The following is a 15,945-nucleotide window of genomic DNA, read 5'->3' as shown; positions in this document are numbered from 1 at the left end:
GTGAGCAGCTGTGAGCCTCAAGGCCTAGTGGTTCTGTCTAATTAGTCCCACTGAAGGCTTTCAGCCTTTCAGGAAGCCTTAATTTAGGGTTTTGTTTCAAGTAGCTCTTTATACAAAGTGGAAAAGTCTGTATACTGGTTGCCTTTTAGCATTTGGAAACTATGTTGTAATTATAATCATGATGCAAAAAAAAAAAAATAGTTTAGCCTTGAAAACCCTACTGCAAAAAAAAAAAAAAAAAAAAAAAAGGATGCTTAAAAGCTTGGATCATGCTTTGCAAGGATAAAACTGAACAAATGCTCAAGCTCCTTGTACCCACCTGCCCATCCATGGACAGTGCTGTGGCTGAGATGGATGTAGCTGCTTGAGCAGTGTGAGTTTGCAGTGGTATTTATGTTACATGTTGGCAGTAGAGGTCCCAGCCAACTTCCACCTCTCAGGAGGCACTGACCAAATCCTGCATGGAGTAACTATGGGAGAAAGGAGTTCTCCCATAGGAGTTCTTCTCCAGTTTATTACAAATTTAGTGAACAGTCAGCTTCTCTGCATAATAGGAGTATTACCTTACTCCTAAGCAGAGATACTTGTACATAACATAAAATTTGTTTATTGGCATGAATGTAAGTTGTTTTTTTTTTTTAATAAGCATTTCTACATCCTTGTAAAATACAGTTTAATTTGTTGGAAGGGAAACTGCAATATATAATCATACCTTAGAGTCTTGCAGACTGGAGAATAATGGCTTTCCTGAGCTGATGGAGCATACTTAGTTGAATTCTTTTAATCTAACTGCCTGTTTTTATAGTTGGCTGCTGCTGTTTTTCCACTTGCCTCTCTGTGTGGGGATATCTTAACTAGTGAAATAAGCCTGATGCAGAGAAGTAATCTCTTCTACGAGAGCTATTGATAAAGTTGAAATAAAGAAAGTATTTCTGGGCACTCGGATTCCTCTTAGGTTTATTCATTTCTGGCAATAACCTATTTTTCTTTGCTGGTTGAACCCTCACCTCTGTCATGGTGATTGTTGCTTCAAGTAATAATAAAAAAAAAAAATTATTTTCCCTTGTTTTCAAACAGCTATTCTGCTCTACAGTTTTGAAGGCTTTGTCAGCATTTTCATTTGTATGTGTAAACCACACACACCTCTGCCCGCTTGCTTGTGTTTGTGTTGTGTTATGCATTAAAATCTTCTCAGATCATACACCTCCATTCTTCTAATTTTCACTCACTATTTTTTTCTTTTTTTGCACAGCTCTATGGAGCTTTTGAGGTCTTTGTCTTTTCCCATGCTTGACTATTCCTCTCTGCTTTTGACTCAGCCTTATGGTTGTACAGAACTATTTTTCTCTTACCTCCCCCTTCTTCCTTTTTCCATTTATGACCACTGGATATTCATGTGTGTTTCTCAGTACTGATTCTTTCACCAGAACCCCTTATGATAATTATTCAAAAACTATTAAAAAATAATTATAAAATAATTAAAACTATAGAAAAGAGACGCCTGAGTTTTTTGTTTTAATTAAATAATTACATTTATAACTTTTGCTTTTAAAACTGTTCTTAATTTCTTTAAATCTTATCAACAACCATAAGCTACTGCTATTTTTCAACTTCTTTTTGCATTCCATTATGAGCTTCAGTAGACATTCAACAGCATTTTTATCTGTAGTGTTCTCACACTTAGCATGCTATGTAAGGCATAAACATCGTCTTCATTAATGTTCTGGTTATGTCAAAATTTGCTTTTAAGGTTGAAAATTGATTTAGGTGGGCTGCATTCCTCTAGGGATTTGTTACTAATCCTTTAAAAGGCCATTTCAAATATTTTGTTTTCTTTAAAGTATAAATGACTTCAGACAACTATCCCTGAAATTGTGGTTCGGTACTTTGTCTTGAAAAAGTCAATAACTTGCTGAAAACTGGTATTATTTAAATATCTTACTTGAATGTGCCTATCATATAGAACATTTCAAAAGCTTTGTTTTACGTGTTTAAATACACTTCAGGCTGCCGAACACCCAGGTTATCAGCCACAAGTTTTCTGAAGAATCCACTGTGAATATTCAGGAAAATAGTCTGATAGTATTTCTTTTTACCATTTCTTTCACCAGAAACAACTTGATAAGTTTTTTTCCCTGTCACTTTGATATAGAGGCCTGGTTTTAGCCACTGAATGAAGTCTGGTGTGTGGTGTGTTCAGGTGGTTGTGCCAGTTTCACACAACCAGAACTAAAATCCAGCTGAAAAGGTATAGGGGTGGCAGAGATGTTGGTTGACTTTTGGATAATTGTTAACTAGGTTTTCAGCAGTCGTGCTGTGGGGTAGGACTTCCGACCTCTAGATGATAAAGCTTCTTCACGAGAAGAAAACTCAGTGCATGAATCTTCTGGGCCCATACTTTTGTACATTTAAAGCAGTCCTGGAATATGGCTTTCTGTGTGTGATGCCATTCACCTGCTGTTGGATTCAGCTAAGCATTGCAAAATTATGCTTTGTGCAAGGGTATAAGTAGGAACAATGGCAAGAGAATTTGCCATGTGGAAGATTTCAGATTTCTCAATTTGGTGTTTGGGATCAAAGAAGCCTTTGAAGGAGCAAAAACCAAACCCAGTGGACTCCCCTTGTACTTGGCATTGGTGGGGTCCCAACCTTGAGTTCTGTGTTCAGTTTTGGGCCCCTCAAAACAAAGACATTGATGTGCTGGGATTGATGGTGTAATTGCAGGGAAGGGATGGAGCTGGGGAAGGGTCTGGAGCACAAGTCTGGGGAGGAGCAGCTGGGGGAGCTGCAGGGGCGACCTTATGGTTCTCCCTGACAGGAGGTTTCAGCCAGGTGGGGCTTGGTCCCTTCTCCCAGGTTACGAGTGGCAGGACAAGGGGACACAGTCTCCAGCTCGCCCCTTAGGTGCAGGCTGGACATCAGGGGGAATTTTATTCACTGAAATAGTTGTTAAATGTTGGAATGGGCTGCCCAGGCAGATGATGGAGTTGCTGTCTCTGGAGGTGTTTAAGGAAAGAGTGGATGTGGAACTCAGTACCATGGTCTTGTTGAGAGGGTGGAGATCATTTGTAAATTGGACTTGATGATCTCAGAGGTCTTTGCCAACTCGAAAGTTGCTGTGATTTTCTGGCTTTTTGCGTGACAAGAAATTCAAACACAGTCAAAGGGAAAACTTTACAATGTTTCTCAGCAAAAGATTATTTTGATGGCATTGATGGAGAGAAGTTTACTGTAGGTGAAATTTTGCTCTTTTGACAAATCTTTATATTGGGGAAAAGTAGGAATGACAAAATGTCTTTAGTCATCCTGCAGTGAATATCATGTTGTTTGCTATGCAGAGTAAGTTAGGAGGAGGTATTTATTGCTTTTCCCTGAAATCATGTTATCTTTCATGCTTTTTGTGCTCATTTACTTAGATTTATATTTGAATAAAAGTATGTATTGAAAAAAGGGTAGGGATAGTCAAGTTTTCAGTAAGAGGTTATTTACTTTATTTTTTTTAAACTGTGATAAGATAGTTTAATTTTTACTGATCTGTACATTTTATGTAAATGAACACAACTAATTCAGTGTGGTTTTTTTTTTTTTTTTTTTTTTAGATTCAAACTTCCATTGTTTCATAGGCAATAAAAACATGCCAGTCTTGTTAATAGCAACTTGTACTTCAGAATATCTGGGCTGTTTGTAATTGTCCAAACAGTGTCATACAAGAAGTCAAATGTATTGAATGGAATGAAAAAAAAACTGTTCAAATTTTAGCCCATTAAAATAAAAATAATAAGAATAGGGAAACTAAACTGCTTAATAATAATTCTTTGTTTCCTTGTTAGTAATTTCTAAATTAATTAACCACTAAATATTTTAATTCAAACTTATTTCTGAGCTGGCGTATCTCCTGTAAACACCTACCATTTGGATCCATTAGGGCAGTTTTGATCTTTCATTGCCCCTTGCATCTGAGACATATTTAGAATCTTAAAAAGTACGATTTTGGACAGGAGTTTTGAATAATAATACTTCTTTTTAAATCCTGTTTGGGAACAAGGAAAAAAAAAAAAAAAAAAAAAAGGCAATTTGAGTTGCATGAGATGTACCAAAATGGGCCCGGGCACAGCCTAGGAGTGCTATTGACTGTGGTGGTATAATCCTTGTGTTGTCTCAGAGTTGAGGAACTCTGCTGAGAAAACCCCTGGTCCTGTTGAGCGTTGCTGTTTCTCTGGCTTCCCAATAGCCCTCCAGAAATCAGGATCCTTTTTCCCTTCTCTCAGCATCTCAGACATCTGAACATGCAGTTGGTCAATACCAGATTCAATCTCACACTGAAATCTGGAAGTTAGTTTAGAAGCATGGCAGGAGGTGCCTTTGAATTTCAGTCTGGAAGGATGTTGGGGCAACCCATCTGAAATATTATAAAGAGAAAGCGTTGTGTTTGTTTTTGTGATTTTAAAAAAGAATAGCCCCAAAATGACAAATATCTTTAGATATATTTTTGTGAATGAGTATGATCATCCAAAGGGATATTTTGTGTTTTGTTTGTATATATAGATTAAGCTTTGGAATAAAATAGCCTAATGTGCTGTAACCATGCCATGAATAGGTGAAATCTTTGACAATGATTATAGACAAACGACCCTACAGGTGAGGTAAAAATTTCCTGCATCAATATGTTTGCCATCTAATTTATCAATACATACATGAAGAAAATACATAAAATATGTATCTCTATTAGTTTTATTATAGTTTATATAATGTATCTACATAATTTTGAGTCCTAGACATTGTCACTCAATTGGAAGTTCATTTGGTCCCTTCAGTGCAGCTAAGAGTACTCCTTTGATTTTGGTGCACTCTCATAGTTTTTCTCCAGGCTCTGTTTTCCTGTCTTAAATGGCAAACCAGTGGTTCACAGCCAATGGGATACTCTTCCAGTCTGGGATGAAACATGATCGAGGACAAGAATCAAAGATAGAGGAGAGCCTGACTGCCTCTTCTTTGTTTCCTAATCCTCCCTCCCTCCCTGCTCAGTAGAAAACCAAGCCCTGGAAGTGGCATTTCTGATGAGACTCACAGCAGCCTCAGTCCCCACACTCTCCATTTACTCTGTCTTTTCTTCTCAGGCTGCTGACAGCCCATCAGAGCTGTCAGGCCTGCCTTTGTAGGGAATGCCATCTGCCAGGGAAGGAGGAGGACAGGGCACAAGTGATTGTTTTGAGCTGTCTCAGATATTCCCACTTTGTCCCCACTCCTGTGTTTAACCAGTGGTCATTTTCAGTATCTTTCCAGCTCTGTTGTCCACGGAATTATCCGTCATTTTCATCAAATCCTGTTACGTTAATATAGTTAAAGTATCTGTTTCTCTAGTTGTCTTCCAGTTGGTCTTTACTTCAACTCTACTTAACATTTGCTTTTTTTCTATAATCCTTTGCCATGTCTTTTCCCTCATGCTCTTGACAGCCATCCCAGGACCTGTGCCGCTCCCACCAGGTCACGCTCTCTGTGCCTGACCCCGCTGCTTCGCTCATCCTGCCCTTTGGCATGGTCACTGCCAGCCTGTCACATCCAAATCTCCAAAGACCAGCTCGCCTTCAGACACAGCTCAGCCATTCTCAGTCTTGTCCTAGTGCACTTCTCAATCCCACTGTAGAAAATACCTCCCAGCATTACCCCAGCCCTTTCAAAGACAAAAAGAAATAATGAAATAGACTTTATTACCACTGTGCTTGTTTTTGTTTTTGAATATAGTGGAGTTGCTCACTGGGTCATAGTTGATTTTGCATTATTAATGAAAGTATTTATGTAATTTCATTAATGTTTCCCTTGAGGGGAAAATACTATTCCCAGCTCACCAGTTTGGTGTGGGATGTTGTTGTTTTTATTGAGGGAGTTTTAGTTTCAAAAGTGAGTGCCCTAGATACTGACATCTCAAATTATTACAGTATCCACCAAAGTCAGATGAGATAAATATCTTACCAGGAAGTACAACCAAGGGAAAGAAAAAATAAAACTGACCAGTTTCTTACCCTGGGAACATTAGCTATTGCCTGGGGTTTTATGTAAATGTCAGCCTCTTACACAGTGCAATATAAATATTAGTATTTTAAATTTATATTCTAGCTAATTTAATGAATAACCAGGTCAGGACTTATTTATGCTAACTGCAGCACAAAGCAGTAGCATGTGTTCATGTAACAAAGATTGAGTGTAAAGCTGAGTCTCTTGAAAATAAGTGGTTTGTTCAAGAGCAATTTGGAAGAGTTGAATTTAATTTTGGTGTAAAGCATGACTCTTAGTATTGCCACTTCGTGCTTCTTTATTAAAAGTGATTATTTTCAGAGAGCAAGTCCCTCTTAGCATCTCCTGGGAAATATGTCTTTAGGAACTAAAACGGAGACTCAGTGTTAATATCTGAGCAATGCAGTATTTGCCATTTTTTTTTTTTGCCCATTCCCACCAGGTGGAGTATGTAAATAACTCTTAAGATAATGTGCAGCTTTCCAGAAGACTTTTTTGCTTAGAATTCATGGCTTTTTCTGACCTAATCATGGATGTCCTGCTAAATAAAGAACAGAAGCAAACAATTTACACCCATGATATATAAACTTTTAAAAAATTATCTTTCTCTTTTATTTATTTAGCTTATTGCTACAATACTTCAACTAACTCCTGTTCAGCTGACCAGGTCATGAATATTGTGTAAATTGAATGTCTGTAGCTTCCAGTGTTTGGGTTACATCTCTCAGTGTAAGAGCCAGGCAGGAGATCAGTCTGGATTTGAGGCATTTTTAGTACAGCTCCCATTTAATCTCTTATTTCAAAGAGACAGACAGACGTGGCTTAAAACTCCAGGCGCTCTGTCATTACCCTAGTTTTTTTTTTTTTCCATAAGTGTACAGTAAATTACTGGTTTCTGACATCTCCTGATAGTGTGGTAGCTATGACAGAAATGCAATTGTAATTCATGGTGTCTTAACCTTGAAGTGTTTTTTGTTGCTGTCTTTGGAGTGGGAAAAATGTTTTGTGGATGTCTACAGATTTCTTTTAAAAGCCATCGTCCACATCTTGTAATCAGATTTTGTTTTTAAAACAAATTATTTTGCTTACCCCAAAATATCCCTTAGTAGGAGAGATAATTAAAAGAAAATTGTGTTAATAATTTCGTCTATCAATGACATGTCAATAGCGACTACAGGAGGGAAATAAAAGGATTCCTTGACATGGTGATGTAAACTGAAATAAGAACAACTTCTTTTTCAGGGAACATCACTTTGGTTTTGTGGTGGGAGTGATCAGGGCTTTTCATTTACGTCTTGCTCACCTGTTTCCAGTGTGTTTTCAGAAAAAGAAATAGAGAATTTCTCTTCATTGGGAAGACATAGGCTAACTGCAGGTTCTGCTGATCCAAAGTGAGAGCCCGGATTGTCACATTTTATGTTGTCTATTGAAAAGTACTGGACTTATTCACAGCTCAGTGTTTGGAACCATTTACCATATCTTGAAATGCATTTCAGTAAAGCTGTATTCCCAGGTGGGCATTGACCAGCTGATGTGACACTGCTGTTACATTCCAACTATGCCTTTTCCTACTTAGTGTACAAACACTCTCTCTCTTGCAGGGGAACGTTTTTTTTCATAAAAGTGGCATCCTTTTAAAGGAGTTATGACTGTGCAAAGTAATGGCAGAGATGTAGGTGAAAAGTGTAACTTTGTTTTTATAGAATATATGTTTAATGTTCAGGTGTTAGAAATGAACAGCTGTTGTAAATAAAACTCTGTGTCAAAGGCCCACTTCCTCACACCAAAGTGATACCAGTGCTGTTCTCTAATCAGGATTTCAGAAATATCAGTTAAAAGCAGTTTTGCTCTTTTGCTTTATAGCAAAGTAGAATTAGACAATGAAATTTCTGTTCTGATATAACTATTTTGGGAAAAATCAAAATAGGAACAGCATTACTATGTTTATTAATTACTTCATGTCTTTGGTTATGGAAGGACGACTATAACCCCAGAAATGTCAAAATAATTGCTTTTCAATATGCAGTTCTGGTAGGCTACAAAGCTTAGGAAATCAGGTGTTTTATTGAAGCTTCACAAGGGCACTATACAAAGAGGAATATTAAAAGAACGGAGAAGTTGAGAGGAAGGAAATGAATGGGACAAAATCTCAGTGGATCTTCCTAGTTCTGTTTTTTTTTTCCTTGAAAATTATTTGTTGTCTGTACAACAAAGCAAACTCAATAGGTTAGGTTAGCTGCAGGTATAGGGGCAGAAAAGCCACTTTCAGAAAAATACTTTGATTTATCCTTTAGTTATTTTTGCCCTGTAGCGTGATGTGACATTGTTTTGCAGTGTGTGCTTGAAATAGTACTCAGAGTCTGCTTGCCTCTGGAGTGTGTGTTGTTTGGGTCTTCCATCTTCAAAAGGAACAAGCTAGAATTTAAGACAAGGAAAAGGTGAGCAAATCTTATGAAGGCAAAACGAGATGAAATTAGTTTTATGACTTCTAGGAGCAGCAACAACACAGAATCCAAGAGGCTGGTAAAAAAGGAAAAGGTAGCAATTTGCATGGCAAAGGCATAAAAGTCCAAGGAGTTTGTGGAGAGATGTGAATTATAGAGCACTTTCAGCAAAGGAAGAATGAGGTATTTACTATTTGGGGGTATGTTTAACCTGAGGATTAGGGAAAGATTTCTAACCACTACAGAGAGAGAACTTATGGAGCATCTTTCCAGTCAACTTACGTAAAACCACTGAGATACTCCCCTCCACTTTCTGAACATTTTCTGAAAGAGGTTAAGTTATTACTGGAAAGACTTGGGAATTGGGTAGGTCTTATGATCTGATTAAGTATAATTGTTTGCAAGGATCTCCTAACACTGCTTTTCAACTTGTGGTTTTGTTTGTTAGCATTTTACTAATAACTTTGATAGCAATTAGGCCAGTTACTCAGATCTTACAGAGGGTTTCAATAATGAAAAGAAGAGAGAGAAAGGTTCTTGTGCTCTGAAAATCAATGTTAAATGCCGTATTTGTGGAATGGAAAAGAAACAGGGCCAAGAGTATACTGGCCCTTAGGAATTTGGCTAAGGATACAGTCTGTCACGCTGTATTTTATAATACTTATGATAAATTACTATTTAGACATATAGATCGTGGGAGATGAGGTTTTCCATATCCATCTGAGCTCAGGTTTAGATGGGCTGATGCAGTTTGTTCCAATAGCACAAACTTTTTGGTTTCCTCTGAAGGAGAATGTGTTTGTACACAAGGGACACACAGTGTTTGAACCCCTGATATCAGCAGCTTTCATATTTAAATGCACTCTCTACTGTTTATTGATAAGTTTTTTTTAATATGCTACCAAGAGTATCTTTTAAGCTGGGAATAAAGGCAAATCTTAGTTTCTACAAGTTTGTCATTTTTCTAATGCAAGTTTTCTTTGTACCTTCACATCTGTTTATGTCATTGTTTGAATTCTTATAAAAATTGTTGTGGTGCAGCCCAACAGTTTCCAGAAACTGGAAACATGATTTCATATAATTGTTCTTTTAAGCAGCAGCATGAAATAATTAGTATGGGGTACTTTAATTGGTGGTATCCAATTGACTTTTTATGAAAGACTTGAATCATAATAAAAGCAGAGAAGGCAAGTTGGTTAGTTCCTATAACCCAGTGCTGTCATCTGTGGGGAAAAGAAACAGCAGTTCTGTTGTATATTAAATGGCAGATCCAGTATGCATTAGGTGCTCAGCTTTTGGAGGTTTTTGTTTTGTTTTGGTTTGGTTTTTTTTTTTCCAATCAAACATCTTCTGGGAAGGATTTTTGACAGGAAAATTACAGGATTGGTGTTCACTCTTAAGATTTATGTTGATAATTGAAGCTGCTCCTTCTCAATAAAAGGTAAATGCAGCTTAAATAACTAGCTAAAAGAAAAGGAAGATTAAAAAAAAAAGAAAAAGTATAGATATGTAAAAAGATTATAACTTGGTTGTCAAGGCCATTACACCCCTCAGGCAGTTGTCACTAAATCTGTGCTTACTGCTCACTATGTGCCAGTCAACTAATTATGCATCTTTTGTCCCTTTCTGATCTAAGCAGTTATATGAAATTTTGTAGAGGAATGTTACTTTATAAAATGCTAAGATAAAAAAAAAACAAAAAAAAACCCTAGATATTTCTGTTATTTATCTTCTCCAATATTATCCAGCAAAGATAAAAATATATATGAGCATTCCTGGATGATCCTGAAGGATTTTTCCCCTGCTTAGGGTTTTGAGTCTGTTTCCAAGAAAGTTTAGAGGTCAGTCTTTATGCTTTCATTCTGTACAGTGCTTGAAGTACATGTGCAGCCAGTTAAATGTCAGTGTGGAAAGCTTGCATACAATATATCTGAAAATGGTATTTCATTTATTTGTGGTCTGGGCCAGGCTGACAGAAACAATAGGAGGCTTGTACTGTATTGTGTGCTGGCTAGCTAGAATTGCCTGTGAAAATACAAACATGGTACATACTAGCATATGTCAAAACTTTGGTTTTTAAAAGACTTCTTAACTGCCTTTTAAACATCTTACATTGAAATTGCCTTTTTATTTTTCCAGAGCATCTTAGAGCAATTGATTTTAGCTCTGTAATCCTTTGTTTCAACACCTTTCCTTGGGAATTACATAGAAAATGAGTAAAAATATAAATGTATAAGGTTTTTAATCCCTCTCTAGGCATTTTTACCTTGGAAAGAGGGATTTGAAATTGGCCAACACACTTGTGAGGGCAGAAATATTCAATGAGGGGCTTTTCACAAAAGCTGTGTAAAGGTTTGGGATGAGTAGACACAGATCCAGCTTTACAGTGACTGAGATGTGTTCTCAGGGAACACAGAAGTCTATTAAATAGAGGCTTTTTTAGCTGCTGCAAAACACCAGTGCTGCTCTTGGCTCTCCTTTCACTGGGTTTGACCCGTGCAAAATCTCTTGGAGGTGCTGCTTAACATTCTTCTTTGGTGTGATGTGCAGTCTTGGGCTGTGCAGGGGTGTGTAGCCAGCAGAAGGGTTTGGAAGCTCCTTGGCTTCTGTTCTGTCTACCCAAACCCTATCTGAAGAGGAGGTTTATTGCTGTTTGAGATGTGTTGTATTTAATGATCAGTAAAGTTCATGTGAAACTACCCTGTTTTACTACATACAGAATGCAAATGTATTTCAGTGTAGTCTGGCCATACTGACAGATTTTTTGAGCATGTGGTAGTGCTAGCTGATTAGTTGAACATTTAATTATCTTGAGGTGAGGCAAATGTGAAATAAAATGAAAATTGTACATTTTAGAATACTTTTATATTCATGTATGTATGTATGTATAACATATTTAGCATACATTTAAATCAGTACTGCCTGGACCTTTCCTCTTCTTGTCTCCTTTCCCTGTTTCCATATCAGTTTATGGTCTATTAACCTGCATTGAACAGATTTGTGTTTCTGGTGCTTCGCAGCTGTTCAAACCCCATGTTATTAATGTTAATAAAGAATCTTGGCATCTGAGATTTTAATAATCAGGAATTAGTGACCCAAGAGACTAATTTTTATCCATTGCAAAGTTGTGCTTCAAGAAAGAGAAATAAGGAAAACAATAATTTGAATTTGAGTCAACATTTAAAACCCTGAATGTTTTGATAGGTGTTTATTACCAGTTTGGATTTTCGGGTATCCAGTAGGTTATCATATTTGTCTGTGGTGTATATCTGTGCAGACTATTACTGGGATTTGTTTCTTTCTTTGTTGGGGTTTTGGGGCTTTTTGTTAGTTATTTTTTTCATTTGTTTTGTGTTTTCTGTTTGGGGTTTTATGTTTTGTTTTCTCTTTAATGCAAGTTACCAGCTCAAATTTTTAAATTGTCTGAAATTGAATTATTTTCTAGAAGAGCATCTTGTTTAGAAGTACTTTGTCTAGGAGAGTATCTTACTTGCTTGTAACTTTTCTGCTGGATACTCTTGTCTCACAGATTTTTCTTGACTGGAGACATATAGAATTCTGTAAAGTAAAAATTTTCCCTGATGCACAAGGCATAAAAAGCACTCAGGCCCTCCATGCATTTATACTTTTATGGCACTACTTAACAAGGAACTTAAGAGATGATAGTACAAGTGAAATAAAGCAACTCTGTGAGCAGTGGAAATGTTAGAGTTACTCTGTAGACATGAATTAATGGCCTTTCCAGAAGGTTGCATGAGGTTGGCTATGGCTTTGGGTTATGGATGAGAAGTACCAGTTCTGCTGGTTGAGGTAATCTGATCTCTGTGGAGTATATGTAGGACTAGTTTATGTAGTTCTTGATGTGCATATCCATGGATGTATAAATTTATGTACATGAATAGAGCCATGTAGAGATTGATGTGATTTAGGAATCTGGCCGTTCACTAATATTAGGTTCCCTCTCGAAAAAATGCTTTTGAACATACTTGGGAGAGCCTTGCACATGGTGAAGTGCACTAAGATTTTCTTTTGTGTACTTTAGGATGTTAATAGCTGCTCTTGTCAAATGCTGTGCTGCGAGGTGATGTTTAAGTACTTGTTCTGCAAAACACCGTGACAGTATCTGGCAATGATTTCCTGAGAAAAACTTACGTTTTTCACCTCGCAGGTTCCCGTCTTCGACAGGAGGATTTCCCGCCTCGGATCGTGGAGCACCCCTCCGATTTGATCGTTTCCAAAGGAGAACCAGCCACTTTGAACTGCAAAGCAGAGGGCAGGCCGACCCCCACCATCGAGTGGTACAAGGGTGGGGAAAGGGTGGAAACGGACAAGGATGACCCGCGCTCCCACCGGATGCTGCTGCCCAGCGGATCTTTATTTTTCTTACGCATCGTGCACGGGCGCAAGAGCCGGCCGGACGAAGGGGTCTATGTGTGTGTGGCAAGGAATTACCTCGGGGAGGCTGTAAGTCATAATGCATCGCTGGAGGTGGCAAGTAAGTACATTTCCCTCCTCCCCCCTTTGGTAACAGCCCCTTGCTTTGATGTTATTTGAAGATAAAAATAAGTGTGAGCTCCCTCTGAGGCAGTGACTTGAAAGCAATGAAGGAATTACATGGTTAATTATTATTTATACAGAGCTAGGAAAATAGAAGGGGAGTCAGAAGATGTATCATATCACTGGAGAAATTCAGATGATTTTGTGCTACTTACGTTTTCCTTACTTTTATGCTTCCATGAAGTCATGCTTGCTTAATTTGTACGATTTTGTATACTTAGTTTCAATTTATACATGTTTTTTCCTCTCCAGATAACCATGCAATTTACAGTGTGTAATAGGAACCAGGACAGCCAGGATTTGATCTAACAGGATAGTTGTTGTTGCACAAATAAACATTAGAAAGAAGAATAGCAGATTTAGAAACACAAAATTAATTTTTTTTCCTCTAAAAGATCTGGCCCACAAAATTATCTCTCTGGTTTTAAGTATTGGCCAACGGAAGGAGCAGTCAAGTATGTTCACATCACTTTGTAATGCTTATCTCTTCCTGTATATCCTTTAAACTCTACTTGTTGTAGAGGAAGAGATTGTACATTAAAGTGGTTTAAGCATTCATTCATATGGAGGGCCAAGTGTAGGTCAAAAAAAATCAGTTTTGGGGGTACTAAAGTATGAGAGGAAGCCTTGCAATTCAAAGTTAGATATCTATTTTGAAGTGGCTTTTATAGGCTTCCTTTGTGATGTGTAGCAATTCACCTGGTGTCCTGCTGAAGAGCAGCAGAGAACTGGGTGAGTCACTCTGAAAACACTGATCTCTGTTGACTGAATGATTCATGTTGTTAACGAGCTCTGAAGAGGCCCCTATCTCTTAGATAGGTTAAGTGCCACCATTGGTGTATAGTTTTAGAAGAAGAGTTTATAGATTTTCATGTCTCACAGAAGGCCAAAGAAATAGAGTGTAAATTTATGCATTTACTTGAGCCCTCTGTCTAATGTCTCATTTCAAAACAATCCCAAGGACTTTCATAACTACACCAGAAAGATCTCAAGCTTCACATACAACAGCAGAGATATACATGATTAAGATCATGCTGTTTCCTTGTTAGCCACTTCTAGTGATAAAAGTAATCAGTGTCTGGGTAGCTGGAAGTATGCTTATCCAGTAAATGTGTAACCTGTTTGACTCATACTCCTTACTCACAAATGCTGTATCTGGTATCTTGTAAATGTAATTTTGAGTGGGCATTAATGGTTGAGATCTTGATTTTTATCTAATTGCTGTTTCATTTCAGCAATTACATAAAAATCTTAGACGGGGTTTTAATGTTCTTAGACGGGGTTTTAATGTTCTGTGCTTATTTCGTGTTCTTTCGATTTGTGATGTACCTTGAAGCGATGTGTGAAATGCACACAGTGCTTCTGTGTCTTCCACCACTTCCCATCAGAACCCAAAAACATGAGGTGGACTTCAGTGACTGATGCACTGTGCATGCATCAATTCAACCAGTACACAGTTATTAAATGTGTTTGTCATCCCTGGCTCAAATAATTTTAATATGATTATAGTAGAGACTCTTACCAACAGGGTCTGAATGCAAAATATTGATATTGCCACAAATTTTTTAAGAGCTTCAGCCAACCCTTGAGACAAAAAAAAAAAAAAACTTCTTTAAAATGTGTAAATGTGCACCATTTAACAATAATGTAGCATTAAATTGTTAAGTGTCTTCAAAGTGGAACTCACTAGCCCTTGTATCAAGGGCTTTTATGGAAAAGTAACCACCAACAATGCTGCAAAAAAAAAACAAAAAACACAATCTATATTTGGAAATAATTTGTAAATATAATGATATACAGTTTCAATTGCATACCAGGACATCGTAGACAAAGAATTTTAACAGTAAAGGTTATTATTTTATTAGAAAGGTAGTGATGTGACAGTGCAATAGCACTGAAACACTTTAAATAGCACAGAAGAGGTGAGGAGCAAGGAAAGAGTTGAAGGCTGGTGGAATAAATTTGCATTAAATTAAAAAGCTCTGCATTATGGGTGTAATCATTATAAACGGGAGCTACGTTCACAGCGGATTGCTGCAAATCAGCAAACTGCTCAGTTTAGTTCTCAGCACACCTGTGCTGAGCACCAGAGCATTTACATTTGTATGCCTGTAGTCATACACAGTTGCTTGTTTAGAAATCCTTATGTTCTAGTTTAATTTTTGTATGTTTGCCGAGTCAAATTGTCTTTGTTTGGTTTCTGCTTCCCACAAAGTACAGAAGACGATTGAGTACTCATTATATGCTTTGATGCTACAGTTTTAACCAAAACCCTTTTGTGAAACAGGAAAGAACATCATGTTTTGCAGTTTACTTGCTAACTCTTGACTGGAAGAGGCAGCTCATGCCTGCACCAGTTTGTTTCACAACATGATAGGAAGTTTATCTCTTTTCTCCAATCATCTCATATAGTAACATATTGTTAGATGAAATTCCTTTGCTTTCTGAAGGATGTGTACACTTCACTTTATATTCAGGTTAATACTAAAGTTTTCATGTCTGTTATGCCTTGATGCAATTATATGTCAACTTTCTAAGCAGTTCTCATGCTCATCTTTTGAGATTAATCCACAAAGAGAATTTGTTGCTTATGTAGTCAGATGCACATCTTCCTTAAGCACACTGTGTATAGATTCCACAGTTTCAAAGAAAGAAATGTAGTGGGATTTCAAAGCTACAGATTTCAGAAGATTGCACTATACTAAAAGCTGTTTTATTTTATTTTTAAATACCTGTGCATTTTAAAAACTTTCAAATCAGCTTTAGATTTGATTACCGCAGGTGAGTAGTGACTTAAATCAGAATTGAAGATGGCTTTCCCTCTGCTTTGTCACTTTCTAGTTATCAGCCTCTCCTTGGTGACTTGACTGACATTTGCATGTCATTTAATCCAGAGGATGCTGCATTTTATTCCACTGATATATATCTAAGT

At 37.3% G+C, this 15,945-nt stretch overlaps 1 protein-coding gene across 11 annotated transcripts in view; it reads left to right on the top strand.

Annotated features, from left to right (window-relative positions):
• ROBO1 (roundabout guidance receptor 1) overlaps positions 1-15,945 on the top strand; it is a 687,808-nt gene that overhangs the window by 424,222 nt on the left and 247,641 nt on the right. For all 11 annotated transcript variants that reach the window (XM_072923411.1, XM_072923395.1, XM_072923401.1 and 8 more), the window contains one exon: positions 12,625-12,951. In XM_072923411.1, the coding sequence (XP_072779512.1) occupies positions 12,625-12,951 (327 nt within the window). The remainder of the gene's footprint in view (positions 1-12,624; positions 12,952-15,945) is intronic.

The sequence above is a fragment of the Taeniopygia guttata genome, chromosome 1 (assembly GCF_048771995.1).
Source record: "Taeniopygia guttata chromosome 1, bTaeGut7.mat, whole genome shotgun sequence".
NCBI classification, from domain to species: Eukaryota; Metazoa; Chordata; class Aves; order Passeriformes; family Estrildidae; genus Taeniopygia; species Taeniopygia guttata.
This window is presented reverse-complemented; position numbering and strand designations above follow the sequence as displayed.